We start from the raw sequence: 16,202 nt of genomic DNA, 5'->3' as shown, positions 1-16,202 counted from the left end.
AGTGCACTAATGTCATTTTGATCATTTGTTGGATTTTTACTGAACTATTGCCACTCAGCCAACTCAGTAACTTAAGTTGGCTATATGATAATTCTCAGGAACTGCAGAAAATCAGCTCTGAACACTTTCAAATACTGCATCTGGAAAGATATCATTGATATCCGTATAATTGATTATATGGATAAATTGGTTGAGTATTACCATTCTATAATTTTAAGTTTCAAAAATGGTTTGAACTTTAAATTAATGGCATTTAATGAAATTTGTTAATTTCATTTTAAATTATTTTAATAGCGTAAATAACTACATATGCTTCAAACATCTAGGTTAAATTGTATCGAAAATGGCGTTAATATACAAGAAATGTTATTACGGAATGCAACTTTTTTGTCCTTATTACTGTTCACCACTGATCTTAAAAACTTGGATTAATTTTCTTTAGCTGAAGGATATGGAATTCTCTGCACAATCACTTTAAGTAAAAAAAGGAAAATTTGACTTCTATGCAAATAGCGATTTTATTTATGCCATTTGATTAAAAATTTTGTTACGTTAATAAATACTTTATTACTTCAATTTGTGATATGTGCTTTTTTTTTTTTTTTTTTTTTTGCTTGTTCAGAATAGAATTACATTGCTGTTTTTAAACTTTACCTGCATTGATTACATTTTTGTGTGTGTGAGAGAGAGAATAGGGTCAAATGTCCCCTGTATGATTTTAGAAGTAATTGGCTATTCTAGTTACTAAGTATCTTATAAAGGGTATAACTAACCAAAATTTTCTTTTTTTATAGAACAAATTTTGAATAAAAAGATCTCAAGAAGTAGAGAATTATGGGTAAAGGAGATAATAAACCCCGTGGACGGATGTCCGCTTATGCATTTTTTGTCCAGACATGTCGTGAGGAACATAAGAACAAACATCCGAATCAGAATGTGGTATTTGCTGAATTTTCAAAGAAGTGTGCAGAAAGGTGGAAGGTATGAATAATTTTGAAATACTTAAAATGTGTTATATATCCAAAGCAGTGTTTCCTGATTAAAGATGCTGTGTGTGCGTGCATGAAAAGGGAAAAATTGAAAATTTAGAACCTTTGCTAGATCCCCCCCCCCCCCCCACCTCTTCAGAATTATGTTCATTTCATTCTGTTTAAACAAATCTGTAAATAGCCTGTTTTTATACAAAAATGAGACTTCACTGAGAAAGTAGAAAAACAATGTAGGGCTTATTGCATTTTGTTGTGAATGAAAATGTATCACTAAAATTTCATCTGAAACCACTGCTGCCAAATGGGCACTTACAAATTTCAGGCCTAGATTCTACTTAATGTTGCTTTATATAAAATACTAATTTTAGTTTTTCTATAATTTTTTTTTATGTAAAATGCTTCTACTATTATTACATCCTGATAGGCTTTTTCTGTGGGCAATGATACAATCTCCTGTATTCTTGCACTGCTAATTTTGGTGAGTATCTCCAAGGCTTTTGACTGGGCCTAGCACAAAAGCCTGTTAAGTAAACTCCCACTTGGTATGTCCCCTGATTTCTGAAATTGGATTGGCCAGCTTTCTGGCTGGATGTTTGTTTTGTGTGAAAGTAAAAATTGGAAATGATTTTCTTTAATCATTTATGCAGGATTTGAATGAGAAAAATGATGCCAGGAGGCCAACTTTATATCTTTGGGTGATGTTGCATTACTGCCATGTGGGTGAGCAAGCATAGGTGGACAAAATTTTCTCAAGAGGTGCATGTAACCAGAAGGCACAACTGCCATTGTCCTTGGTGTATGATAGCTTTTTGACATGTCCTTTGAGTCGTTGCAAAGATATCTACATGTATAAGGCACTAGAGAACAATCTGCAAGTTGTCCAACTGTGTCATGCAGACAACAGTATAGAAAAGAACATGCATGTAGATTATTGTCTGTACATGAATGCTAGGAGTATCAGAAACATAGAGGTAGAGTTTCTTGCCTTAGTTATATGTTGGGATCTCAGATTGTAGGTATTAGTGAGACCTGGCTAACACAATCAGACGTACTAACTGGTATAAAGTGTAATGGGTACACTATTTTTAAGAAGGATAGAGAAGAGAGGAGAGGGTGTGCTGCTAATGATATCGGATGACAAATCCAGTTAGAGTTGAGACCTATGGTTGTAGTACTACTAACGGTATTTCATGCGGAAGTGAGTTTGAAGCCATCTGGTGTGAAGTGGAATCCTAACAAGATCAAATACATAGTGGGATGTTGTTAGAGACCTCTTGGATCATTTCGGAGTGATGAAGAAATGCACCACCAAATAGAAAAGATGAGCTTAAAAAGAGTAATCATAATGGGAGACTTTAATTATCCAAATATTGGTTAGGTAGCAGTAGAATCTCATGAGAGTAATGAAAATGAATTTATTGAGCTGCTGCAGGACAACTTCCTCAAGCAGCATGTGACAGAAGGAACTCGAGATCCAAACGTTAGATTTGATTATAGTGTCAGAGGGTGTTTCGGTTAAAAACGTAACTGTTTTTACGCCTCTGGTTGGTGACAGTGATCATGCGGTACTCACTTGGGAAGTGACTGAGTTTATGAATGTTCCATTCAAAAAAAAATTGCATATTGAACTATAAACCAAGGTATTATTCGACACCTCCAGGGAGTCAAGTCTAATCGAGGGAGGGCACCTACTCTACAACTCTCTCTCTCTCTCTCTCTGCCACTCAATCCACCAATGGCATCTACTGCCGACCACTACCACTAGTGTTTCCACAGACCATCGCAAACATCCATTCCGAAAAAAACAAAGATTCCAAAAAAAAAAAAAATACTTTTTTCGGAATCTCTATTAAGCAAGAGATTCCGAAAAAAAGATGATGTGGAAGGAATACTGTGTGCATAAAGATGATGTCCGTTATGAAAATTATAAGCAGCAGTCTAGAATAGTCCACTGTTGTAGTGAAAGCAAAGCCAGTTTCTTTTCAAACAACAGTATGAAAAGAAACTGGCCTTGCATGCTAAAGACAACCCACAAGAATTCTATCGATATACTACAAGTGAAAGAATGAATATGAAAGAATAACTTCTAAATGCAGGTGACATGAGGGTTACAGGTGCAGAAGAGGTTCAACTAATGAGTGCCCATTTTGTTAAAAGCTATAAACCTTGTGTAAGCGACATTGAGCTCACTGCTACCTCTTCGCTGGATGAAGAAACTCAGGTGTATGAGTACGAGGTAGTAGAGCTGTTGCACGAACTGAATAAGAATTCAGCGATAGGAACTGATGGGATATCAGCACGTGTGCTCAAAGTGTTTAGCTGAACTGACAGCCTTTGACTAGGCTGTTTAATGAGTCTCAGAACAGGAAAGATTCCACAGGAATGGAAAGAATAATATGATAATTCCATTGCACAAAGTGTTGTGCAAAGACTGATGTATCCAACTATCTGTTTATCATATCCCCCCCCCACCCCTTGTAGATAAGAGGATGGCTGACTGACAGATATTAAAAAGTGGTATACGGGGGATTTGAGTCTTCAAGATTTCCAGTAACTAGTGGTGTACCACAAGGATCAGTCCTAGGAATGGAAAGAATGTATGCTAATCCCATTGCACAAGGGTAGTGTGAAGACTGATGTATCCAACTATTGACCAATCAGTATCTCAGGAATGGTGGTTAAGATTTTTGCGCTTGCATTCAGAAATGGGTTGACAGTGAATCTACTTTGTAATGAACAACATGGGTTTATTAAGGGAAGGTCATATTTTAGCAACTTGCTAACATTCTATAATATTATCATTAAACTAGACAAGAGGAATGGATACACAATACTTTTGGATTTTGCTAAGGCTTTTGACAGAATGCAGCATAGAAGACTGTTACATAAATTGGAGAATATGGGTTTGGATTATAAAATATTGCATGGATAAGAGGAATGCTGACTGACATCAAGAAGTGGTATATGGGTATGCAAGATTTAAGGTAACCAGTGGTGTACAACAATGATCAGTCCTTGGTCTGCTGTTATTCAGTCTGTACATAAATGATATTGATATTATAGCTATTTGCTGATGGAAAGATAAGGTAATCAGGAATGCTGCTAATATGCAGTACTTGCAGAATGATTTGAATAGGCTGGAATTGTGGGCATGGGAAAATGTCAGTAAAGTCATTCACTTTGGCATGATTAGATATCCAATGTTGTATTATATTGGTGGGATTATGCTAGAAGAAACTGGTCATGCTAGGGATCTTGGAGTGTTAGTAGATAGCAAGTTGAAGTTCAGCACCCATGTAGCAAGGATTGCAGATGCAATTCAAAAGTAATTGCAATGCTGAAACAAAGATTCACTCGTAAAGATAAGGATGTCATTTCACCTCTTTACAAGGCCTTGATAAGACTTCACTTAATGTGCAGATCTGAGATCCTGGTTTCTGTTGTGATTCTGGTGTATTGGAGAGAGTGCAAAGGAGAGTGTTAAAATGATATCAGAATTGTGGAATACTGATTATGAAGACAAATTGAGAATTTGTAGACTGCAAACAGGAGAAAGAGGTGTGATATGATTGAGACTTACAAACTTCTGAAAGGGTCATACAGGATTTCAGTTGATGGAATTTTTCAATTTATGGAGGGTGGGGAAAGGACCAGAGGGCATCCTTGGAAGCTGAGAATGAATGCCACTAGGAATGGGGTGAGATTCAGATTTTTCTCTGATAGTGGTGCATGGTGTTGTGTGTACAAGAAGTGTAAATGAATTCAAGAACAAGTATGTGACCTCCCTCAATGAATCCCTGACTCCCTGTAGGTCTCATAATAATAATTTCATGATGCAAATGATTTTACTAAAGGTATTATTTCATCCTGTGTTTAACCTTTTCAAAGGAAAGCATGATGCAAAATTGTGGCATTACAGATACAAAATATTTTCAACCAGCAATTTGGCTTGCATTATTCTTGCAATGTATATATTTCAAGAATAATAAAATCTAGCATTTTCAGAGAACCTTTTTATAAGGTATTGTTGGACTGTATTTCTAACTAGTTTTTTTTTTTTTTTTTGGAGTGGCAGAACTGATATTAACAATATACATTGCTTAAAGGACATTAAATAAAGTATATAGTGCATTTTGTCAGATTAATTTTATTTCAATCTTATTATTGTCATATTGCTTTGTACACCCATTGGGGTACCTCCCAGGAAATCAACCGCCCCCAAGATCTAATACAGGAATAACACATGCTCACTGTGCATTGTCAAGTACATGTGTACATTTAATTGCACCAAGGATTGCGACCCTAAATTCACATAGTAATTCACACTGACCATTTTGGATTCATCTGTCTTATGTATTTCTAGCCTGTATCCCACTAAATATCTAAAATTCCTAATCATGTTTGTGCTTCACACACCAAATGACTGCAAAGCTATTATTACTACTGCTTCTGAAAATTCCACATGGAATGAAAAATGCTGTAACGAGCAAAAGCATTTCCATAAACAAAGATACTTGAGTAGCCTTAGATATGCAAGTAGGCAGAATACAGGAAGACATGATTTATTGGTTGGGAAGAAATATCATGAAAGGAAATGAGTATAGTATATTAGTAGATATGAAAGAGGAAAACAAGGCAAGACTGAGCTACTGTGAGAATTTCGATGGCTGACTGCGATTGCAGCTGTCAAAATGGCATTCAATATGTTGATATATCATGTTTTTTTTTTAGTAGAAAGGTTTTGTACTTCAAGATGGGGGCTACTGGATAGTCTCAAACTCAGATGAGTGTTTCCTGGTGCATGACTGGGTGGTGGCCCTGGTGACAAGCAGTGTCCTGCTGAAACAGACCATTGGCTTCAGGATGTGCAAAGGCCATTAAAGTGATCAACCAGCACACATTCTGGTAGCTTTTACCATTTAAGGACACCTCCAGACGCTATTTATCACATGAGAAGCCCCCCCCCCCCCCGCCCCCAAACCATCAGAGCTGCTACCACCTTTAACTGAGATGACGGGGCATCGGCTTATGCTGTTAACGGCTCACCTCCACACTCCTGTCAGCTTGGTACAACTGATAACGGGATTTCTCAGACCACAAGACTGGTCCACTCAGCTAATGAGCTTGCAATCTTCATTAAAATTTGCATTTAGGTAGATGAAATGTTTTCTTCGTTTTATAGGTTCTTCATTTTCTCTCTACCAATTTTTAATAGTTTGGTCTTTTTGCTGATGGTTTTCATACCAAATTTGTCACAACCACCAGTTAAAGAATCTGACACTACTGGATTTTTGTTTTGGAGTATATCATCTGCAGATCCAAATTTCATATCTCTGATTCTAATATCAAGTTTAATGCTACAGTAAAGTTTATGGATCCCACAAATCTCTTCTCTTTACACACACCACTGATTACTGTTAAGCCGCTTGTTCAATTTAGAGAAGGATTGCAGCGTATATCATTTAAGATTAGCATCTATGTCTAGATGTAATCTCATGTTGTAGATTTTCTAAGGCCCAATTTAACATCAAACCATCTTCCTGTATACCTCCAGCAGTTCTAATTCTAATAGATTATTTATTACTCAATACAATGTCCCATTTATACCATATAATTGTAGCCTTTAGATTGATTGTCTTTTCTAGATTTACAAAACTTGCATGATTTCCAACTATGATTGGCCAGAACTCTGCTTGTTCTTCAAGGTTCCCTTTCACAATTTTTTTTTGGCCTTTTCTCAAGTATCCTTGCATAAAATCTTACCAAGAATTTTATGCAAGGAAAATTACTCTATAATTCTCACATTCAGTTTTTATTTATTTATTTTTTAACAAATGAGTACTTGCGATATTTTCCACTGTTCTAGAATTCAATCCTCTGACTAGCCTTCTGAATCATGCAATGCAGACACTCTCAAACTATACCACCACATTTGAGCATTTCTGGTCAAATGTAATCTCCTTTCTGTATTTCAGATTTTTTATGGCTTTTTTCAGGAGTACATAAGTACCTTAAGTATTTATGTACTCCTGATTTACTCATTTCATTTAGCAGTCATTCAAAGTAATTATTTCAGTCATCTAAAATATCTTTTAGTCTTCGTGTTACCTTTATCCTCTTAGATTCCTTTTTACAGTATACTTATATCCATTTCTAAGCTTTTTCAATAACTGCCAGAATATTTTGCCACCTTCCTGATATTTTCTATGTTCTTATCAAAGTCTTCCATGAATTTTGTTCAGCTAGTTTTATAGACTGCTTTGCTTTCTTACTTTTTTTTTTATTCTTTCATAGCATATGCTGACTGACTTGCCAGGAACTTTTGATGTGCTTTGTTGTTTTTGGCTGCAATGGATTTCTAATTTTTCTATCTTGACAAATCCTTTCGCCACTACTTTTCTGGCTGATTCAATCTTCAGCGTCTGCCACTGAGTCTCCAAGGTTTGGTTCTTGTTTTGAAACTCATTTTTCTTCTTGAATAATATTCATGTATTTGAACCTACAATTTGATTTTTTTGTACACAAAACAGTATTCAGTTTTATCTTGCTCAAAACTAAATGGTAATCACTTTTTCTCAACATCTCCCAGATTATTGAAGTGAAGCCAAATTTATTCAGATTTCACAAATATAATCCTGTGACAGATTTTAGAAATAGCCTCTGATTTATATTTGCACAACTGTTTCTACAAGATTTGCTGAAGGTTTTGATAACACCATACTCCTGGGATGTGAAGTGATAAGGATCTGTTCAGTGGTTAGGATGACCACTGTGTCAAAGAACGGCAAAGTTTTCTTTTTCAGTGCTGAAATGTGGTATTTAGTCAGATGGAGAGGACATAATTCATATTGCGTAGCCATAGTGAAGAATTTATGGAAACAACACAAGTGTTAGAATAATTACTTAACATTAAGCAAATAACAATTAATGTTTCGATCTCTATATTGAGGTTATCTTGTACATATATACAAGATACAAGCTACAACATGATGCTGCACTATACAAAAGTAAACTGAATCTAAATGTTTGTTTGTTGATTATTTATTCTAGTCTGACCTCTGGTGAGGAGAGGGAGGGAACAGAACTAATTAAACAATTTAAGTCCTTTCATATTGAGATTTTCTTCTGTCTGGTTGCTTTGGTTGTTATATGGGTTGAAGAGTCCTCCACATTCTTGGAATAATTAATCCATCATTTTTGTTCAGATTTGGATGATGTTTCAGAATTTCTTGCTCAAAACTAAATGGTAATCACTTCCTTTTTCTCAACATGAATTTTCTTTCAAACCAGGCTTGAGTGTGGTGTAGGAACTTAGTGCCTTTCCAGTCAGTTCTGTGGCATGTTTGGAGTGCGTGGTCTGATAGGCCTGTTTTACCATAGTGGAGGTATTTGTGTTCATCTTTTCTAATTGGGGTGGTGCATCCTGTTTCCCCTATGTAAGTAGGTTACAGGTACAATGAAATTTGTAAAACCTTGGGTGGGCAAGGTGTGGAAGAGAATTTTTGGAGGAGCTACACAGTTTGCCCTTATTTGCTTCTTCAAAGCATGCATTTAGAAATCTACTTTGAAACAAATTTCGTGAGAAAAAAAATATTGACAACCTTGGGTCACTTTCCTCATTTTGTGAAACTACTTATCACCTTCAAAAATGCTTTAAAAATAATTTTCTTTTACAAAACTTGGTGGAAGATTAAGCAACATGTCATCTTTCATGTCAATTACCAATATATTTTGACAGAGAATTGTCTGCTATGCATTAATTCTAGAGCATGCTTAAGCATTAGAATTTTCATTCTCTTTCTGCTTCAATTAAGTTTTGTGTAATGGTATCAAGGGACCTTCACAAAATTGCAGAACTCCCATAAAAAAAAGTGTAATTGAATCAGTCATGAAAGTAAGCATATCTCTATTAAGCTGGCATAGAATCTCTTCAAAAAAAACTTTGGTTTAGGACAATCATGATTTATCTTACTTGATGTTATCCATGCAAACTGGTGGGCCTCTTGGCAACCACTTCATTGATTAGATGATTGGGATTCATTGTCATTAAATCACAGACCAGAGGTTTCAGATTCTTAGTTTGTTATATGCCAGTAGTGATTTTAACGTAGAGAAATTCAAGATATAAAATCCATGACATTTCACACTAGAAATGTCCTTCACGATCACTTTTTTTCGGCCATACCTCCTACTCTTGACAGTAACCCAAATAGCATCTGGGTAGCATTTTGGTTCACAGCTCCAAATCTATAAACACTATCTTAAGCTTGGATGGATTTGAAATTTATATAGTATCAGGAGTGAGAAGTAGTATTGAGCAAAACGGACTTGGAAGTTATGAATAATGGATTGTTTATTATTAAGCTTAATATATTATAATTAACCTTTCACCAACTTGCATCTCATTTGATTTCCACATTTCATTTCTTATAGACTATGTCTGACAAGGAAAAGCAACGCTTTCATCAGATGGCAGAAAAGGACAAAAAAAGGTACGAGTCTGAAATGGCAAACTACAAACCTGCCAAGGGTGAAAAGGGTAAGAAGCGAAAGCGCAGCAAGGATCCTAATGCACCAAAGAGAGCATTGTAAGTTGATTCTTGAAGTGATGTGGAAATATTTTATTTTATTACAGTACTCTATAGCAAATGCAGAGTGACCCATAAGTCACAAGGGGGTGGGGTAAAAGTGGTTTTTCATGACAAATTAAAAAAAAAATCTCCAGGTTCTGTATTTTATTAAATGTTTTTAAATTAAACCTCTTATGGACCACTCTGTACTAGTATTTTTAGCTCTCAGTTTCTTTTTCCCATGACTTGGACTGTAGTCTGTATGGTATCAACACCCTTATAAACATTCTCTCTAGTCCCCATAGGGCTGCTGTAGTGGGAGTTGATGGCATAACTTATGCTGAACAGTTTATTGCATTATCATATGTAAAAGGTGTGTGGGTCTTCAACTACTGTAATGTAAATGTTAAGGTTTGTCCTAAGCTAAAATTGAGCTGAAAAATAGTTTTTGAACAAATTCAATTATTTTGTATAAAAATGTTTTTTTGACAATTGTCACTAATATGAAGTGTTGCTGAGAACTTTGCATCTCCATCATACATTGCAAGAGCTTTACAGCTGAGGTGCATTAGTTGCATATGCAAGTGGCACCATTTTTCATCCTGCAATACAGGAAGACTGGCTGGGAAATGCATTTGACAGACTGTATGGATATGGTAAATTATGTCACACAAAATTAATTTTATGTGAAGCTGATTACTTACTCAATCATTACCAGTTATCTTGCCTTAATGTAAATTACAATTAATGGGATTGATGAAATTATAGTTTTGTGGGGGATCTTAGCAGCTACAGTTACAGGATTTACTTATAATTTATTTTAAAAAATATCAACTTTGTTTTTAATTCATAATGTAAATTAATGAGGAGCATCATTTGGCATATTGCAAAAGAAGTTCATTTTTGGATGGTTGTCGACATAATGGAGGTTTAGTAGATTGCACAACTGTGAGACGTTCTGATTCATGTTTTAAGGTGTCGTGATCATGACACGGACTGTACAATTTTTACAGTACATCGTGAGTAAATCCTCTTATTGTAGGTTTTCTGACTTTTTGCTCTCGATTTGGGTTAGATAAACCCAATGCCTTGTTCTTCTGTTAGTTAATGATATTCCAGTAGTATTTATTTGTTGATAAATCTTTGGCACTTATCACTGTTGATTTCATTGAATGTTTTGTATGTGAAATATTAATTTTGCTTTCATTCTAGATCTGCTTTCTTTTGGTTTTGCAATGATGAGAGACCTAAAGTAAAAGAAACAATGCAGGATGCTACTGTAGGAGATGTTGCAAAAGAATTAGGTAGAAGATGGAATGAAGTATCAGATGATGTAAAGCAAAAATATGAAGCATTGGCTGCTAAGGATAAAGCACGATATGAAAAGGTAAATTTTTAGCTATTTTTCTTATTGATTATATTAGTATGCATTTTGGCTACTTATATATATATTAACCTCATAAGCTGAAACCTTGGTTGAATTATAAAAATGTTCAATACAGAAATATATTATCAGAAAGTTCAGGTTGTGAATGTTAAGTTTATAAATGTGATATGAGGAATCCAAGAGGATGACTGGCTAATGTTTTGAGTGAACTCTTGGTGTGATTTTGATTCCTCAATACTTTGAATTGTATTTGAGGTAGCATTCAAAAAGAAAGCTACACCATAAGATGTCCATGATTTTTTCTCTGAATTTTGCATGAAGTTGATCTGCCATTGATGTAATCAATGCCTATTCAGTTCATTCCCATTTTTGGATTGCATGTTAGGCTCAGTTGCCTTTCATAATCAAGGAACTCTGATTCTTTGAAACCTAATTAATGCTCTAAATGTGGTTAATGCTATCCACATAGTGCTAGTGGTCTTGCTGACTTGCGTACTTTGTTATGCTTAAGTTTCTAGCAGGATAAACCCTACCACCTATTAATTAATATGAATGACTCAATTTCCAGTTTTTATTTTACATAGTGAATTACTAACAAAAAGTACTCTAGATACCTCCATAAAACAGTCGTTTGTTCATGAATGACACCTGGCATGTTTGACATGTGTCGTATACACAGAGTTCTCTACTGTTGTTTCATTTGGTACAGGTACAACAGTCCATTCAGATATGCTATACAGTGATACCTGTTGAAATTACAATCCTTCATTGCTTCTTGCATTGGTCATCAGTTTCCTGTCGCATGTCAAGCTTGGATACTGTTTTCTGATTATTTACATTCTCTGTATTCCAAGACTTATGAGGCCACCAACAAGACAACACTTTCCTGAAAAGTCTACGTGTCCTCCATCCAGTTTAAAGCAAGTGGCTTTAGAAATAATGGTAGCCGTTTAAGTGTATTTCTTGTTCGTGAATAACTCTGCCAACATCATTTGCTGTTGGAAGATGATTGAACAGTCTGTTAGCCAAACTTGCTCTGTGTAATGTACAATTCATGAACTCACTCTAGACAGATTTATGGAAAGAGTATTGTGTGCGGGGGAGGACTAGCTGAGCATAAAACTTATTAGTCTCAGACAAATTGTTTGATTTTTATATAATTCTTTCAATTACTCTTAAGAAGAAAACTTATGGCTTTCTCTTTTGAATCGTTCAGTTAATAAGTTTTAATAAATAACATTTTTAGGTAGGTTGTCTAAAACTGTCCTATTTTTTTTTTAAACAGGACAGTTGATAGTGTTTATTTTGAAATGCAGTGGAATATGACAAAGTATGGAAAGGGGGCAGAGATAAGGATTTCTTTTGTTTCTCTTAAAACTTTCATAATAGTTAATCACCAGCCTAGCCATTCTGGCAGATATTACTTTATTGTGTTGTTCTGGGTTAACTTGTATATCTGTTTTCCAGATTTTATACAACATTGCATTTAAAATGCAATCGGAGATCTAACATGAACAAAAATAAAATTACTGTTAAGTTGTTGGAGGGCTTACATTATTGTATATATAATCAACTGTTCTATAAATGCATCCATCCGTGTCGTATTTTTTTCTTAATATTATCATATACCTTTTCAAAATTTGTTTGTTTTATAAACCAGTGATTAGTTAATCTCTTAAGAGCTTCCTGTTTGGATATTTTCCATAGTAAGTTTGCACTGTTACTCTGGCTAAAAAAAAAAATTGTCCAACAGTGCCTTCCTTCAGGTGACAAAATACTATTTCTTATGAGGCTGTCAATGGGCATTCCTCTTACTATTGATTATATAATACCTTATTCTGTATGGGTAATTAGCATTTAAATCATTGCCAATAGCATCTAGATTTTTTTAATCTAAATCATTTTTCAAATGCTTGCTCACTTGCCAGTCTGGTTGGGCAAGTGGTTAGCATATCTGCTCTCCAAATAGGCTGTGTGGAACTTTTCATGACACTTCAGGTCTCCAATAAGCAGGGCAGTGGTCTTCACCAAGTCACAAAATACACCTTCCACCTAAAGACAATCACAAACATTCATGCCCACAGCAGATTTCGTGACTCGGTGAAGACCACTGCCCTGCTTATTGGAGACCTGAAGTGTCATGAAAAGTTCCATGTTTGGTCTCTAGAGCAGAGTTATGTAAAAATAGATTAAAATGCAAATATATATAATTGATAAAAAATAGAAAAATGACCCATATCTCATCCATGATACCAAATATACTATAGGTTTGCAAATAACTTATGGGTGGGAGCAACATAAGAATTTTTGTGTGTGTAAATCGGTGCAATCAAGCTCTTTTCCAGTCACCCTGGATGGACTATGACCACTTCATTGTTTTCAGAAGAATTGTGCAGAGAGACCAATATAGAATATACTGAAAGGCCAGATGGAAACAACATTGTATTTAATTTAGCCCCTTGTTTCAGTAAAGTGAAACCCCAATAGGAGTTGCACTTCAGTTTCATGTCCTTGTTCTCCTTTTGTGACCTATGGCATGGGTAATTTCACTGCATTTGGCTGTACTGTGGCTAATCTTTGTTTTTAGAATTCTCCATGTATTTTTTTTTTTTTTTTAAGTATATGGTTTTTCATCCCTTGAATTCTGCACAGAGCATAGTTAAATATTATGCAATAAATAACAAAATATTGAGCAGTTAAAAACTTTGACTGCTTCTGGGTGGTAGTATATTGTTTTTAGTTTGGATTTATCAGTGCATGAGTTTTAATAAGACCTTGCAAGTCATGGAAACAAATGACCATTATATGCAACAATATTTCCCAATCTGTGTTCTGTGAGATGGAACATGTCATGATTTTTATAAGCTTTCCATCATGCATAATATTAAATGAACTTGTGATTCAAAGACACAAACACCAATCCCATTTATTTCAGTTTGGCTTAAATTTTAAATTTTTCTTCCAAATAGCAACAAGAGTAAGTGTTTTGCGACTAAAAGTTTGGGAAATGCTGATTATAATAATTGAGTGCAATTTGAAGATGCTTGTTGGAACTAAAATGGGAAAGAAACCAGAAATTTAATTTCGTGTCATGATGTGATTTCTGTAAAATATTACCTTTATAAAAATGTCTGCTGTGAGACTTTTTCAGTTTGATTGTATGTTAGTGGATGTTGAAATATTTAGGTTTATGTATTATACATGGTAAAACTATACCGATATTTCTATTAAATTTTGTTATAGGAAGTAAAGGCATATAAAGGTAAAAAGGCTAAGGGACCATCACCATCTAAAGCTGGAGGAGCCAAGAAAAAGGATGAATCCGAAGACGAAGAATCTGGAGAGGAGGAGGAGGAGGAAGAAGTTGAGGAAAATGAGGATAATGAAGAGGAAGAGGAAGAAGAAGATGATGATGAGTAATGGTTAACAGCTCACCTGTTTGTAAACACAGGGAATCGTTCTAAATTACCTGCTGTCTTAGAACCCTGTTTATAGTTCTTCATGTAGGGGTTATTGGAGTAGGATGTTATCTGTGCATCATGTCATTGTTCATTCAATCACTCATCCATCCATTCATTAATTCATCCATTCATTGGTTTTCATCACATACTGTTTATTTGTACTTAGACATATGTGCATTGTAGCAATACACGTGTTAGTCACGTGCGATATTTGACAGTATCAACTTTTCTGCAACATGCAGTGGTGTCAGTATTGTTGCCTCTTTGTGTTTTAGGTCTTCAAAGACTTAGACATGTCACTTTTTAAATCATCACCTCCTTGCTAGTGGCACTTTGTTCTGGGGGATTTTACGATTTTGTGTTCACTTATTATTTTGATTACACTTTATATTTAATCAGAAGTGGGCTAAAGGTATTTCAGTAATGTTGATGTTATGCTTAAAGTTAATTGTACAATATTCTACAAAAATTAGGGTAATGTGCCATTAGAGAAGGTGATGTATGTTATTCAGGGAAGATGTACAGTCTGTTGAATATTGTGTGTATTGTATTACATAACAAGGTGTACAGCCTTTTATGGACATAGATCACTGTATGTTTCAGAGAAGAGAACTTTATAAAGCTTGCATAAAATCATCTTGCTCATTTTGTTCATTGCCTTTGTAGTTGGAGCTGTAATTCATGTCTTCATCCTGGTGTCTGCACTTGTGTAAAGCTTCTATGCTATTAAGGGGGGTGGGGGGATGGAGAGTTAAATACCTTGTTTGATACTGCTGTGCAACCATCAAATGGTATTTGGTAGTATTATTACATGTACAGGTATTCTACCTAGGACATGTAATCGATAAGAGACTGTATACTTGCTGCACTTATGCATTGTTTCCTGATACTGTGATTTGTCTGTCCACTCCAGGTAAAATTGTCTGCCAAGACTTTTACATTATAGAACTGGGTATAAGAATACTAATTGTAGCTCATTTTCTTCATTGAGATTTCAGACAGTAGGTCCTGTGTTAATTTTTATTTCCATTACTGTAAAGTTTTAAAAGCTGTTTAGTAAAAACAGTGTTGTTTTAAGGTGTGCTCTATCATAACTTTTGTATTTTTCAGAATTGAAATAAACATTTAACACCTATTTCTTTAGGCTCCTTTAGTATTTTCACCAATACATGCCAACAAATCCCAGCTTAATTTATTTTTCAAGCACAAGTCACTGATGCTTGAAATTTATCAAATATTGTTTATTCCAACTTATATTTATAATATACTATCATTATTCTGAAATATCCTGTTACAGAATTATATGTGAAAGTGGTTGAAGAGTTCTTGACTCATACAATCATTTGGGGTATGCCTCTTGGACTACTTGATTATACACATTAATATAAATGCTTCCTAAAAATTGTCTTCCACTATAACAAGCTATTCCTAAGAATGATTGAGAGTTGGCTCAATTTTATAATTCACTTTTAATTGTTTATTTTACTATTAAGTATTAGTGTATCTAGAAATTCTTGCCATCCAGCGAGAGGCATGTGCACTACACGTGCCTCTTGCTGGATGGAGAGGCATTATCCTCTCCATTCAGCATAAGACGTAAGCTTTATATATTAAATAAGATTATTCTCTCATTTATGGTCATGTGTGTAGTCATAAGGATGAAAATAGTTAATTTTGCTCTTGCCACAGACAGGTTTCAGACTTCATATGTACTGTTCTAAATTTTATGGTAGTGATTGATATTCCTTCAAAGTCAGGGAAGCAAATGAACAAGCCTTTTCTTCTGAGAAAAAAT

At 34.8% G+C, this 16,202-nt stretch overlaps 1 protein-coding gene across 2 annotated transcripts in view; it reads left to right on the top strand.

Moving 5' to 3' along the window:
• Nucleotides 1–15,542, top strand: part of Dsp1 (Dorsal switch protein 1) — a 58,046-nt gene extending 42,504 nt beyond the window's left edge. For both annotated transcript variants that reach the window (XM_090405957.1, XM_090405958.1), the window contains exons 2-5: nt 795–981; nt 9,423–9,577; nt 10,772–10,946; nt 14,190–15,542. In XM_090405957.1, the coding sequence (XP_090262083.1) occupies nt 835–981; nt 9,423–9,577; nt 10,772–10,946; nt 14,190–14,366 (654 nt within the window). In that variant the 5' untranslated portion in view covers nt 795–834 and the 3' untranslated portion in view covers nt 14,367–15,542. The remainder of the gene's footprint in view (nt 1–794; nt 982–9,422; nt 9,578–10,771; nt 10,947–14,189) is intronic.
• The last annotated feature ends 660 nt before the right edge of the window (nt 15,543–16,202 follow it).

Source organism: Typopeltis vanoorti, chromosome 16 (genome assembly GCF_054136105.1).
Source record: "Typopeltis vanoorti isolate ZY-2024b chromosome 16, IOZ_Tvanoo_1.0, whole genome shotgun sequence".
NCBI lineage: Eukaryota > Metazoa > Arthropoda > Arachnida > Uropygi > Thelyphonidae > Typopeltis > Typopeltis vanoorti.
The sequence above is the reverse complement of the archived record's forward strand: the minus strand, read 5'-3'. Positions and strand labels throughout refer to the sequence as shown.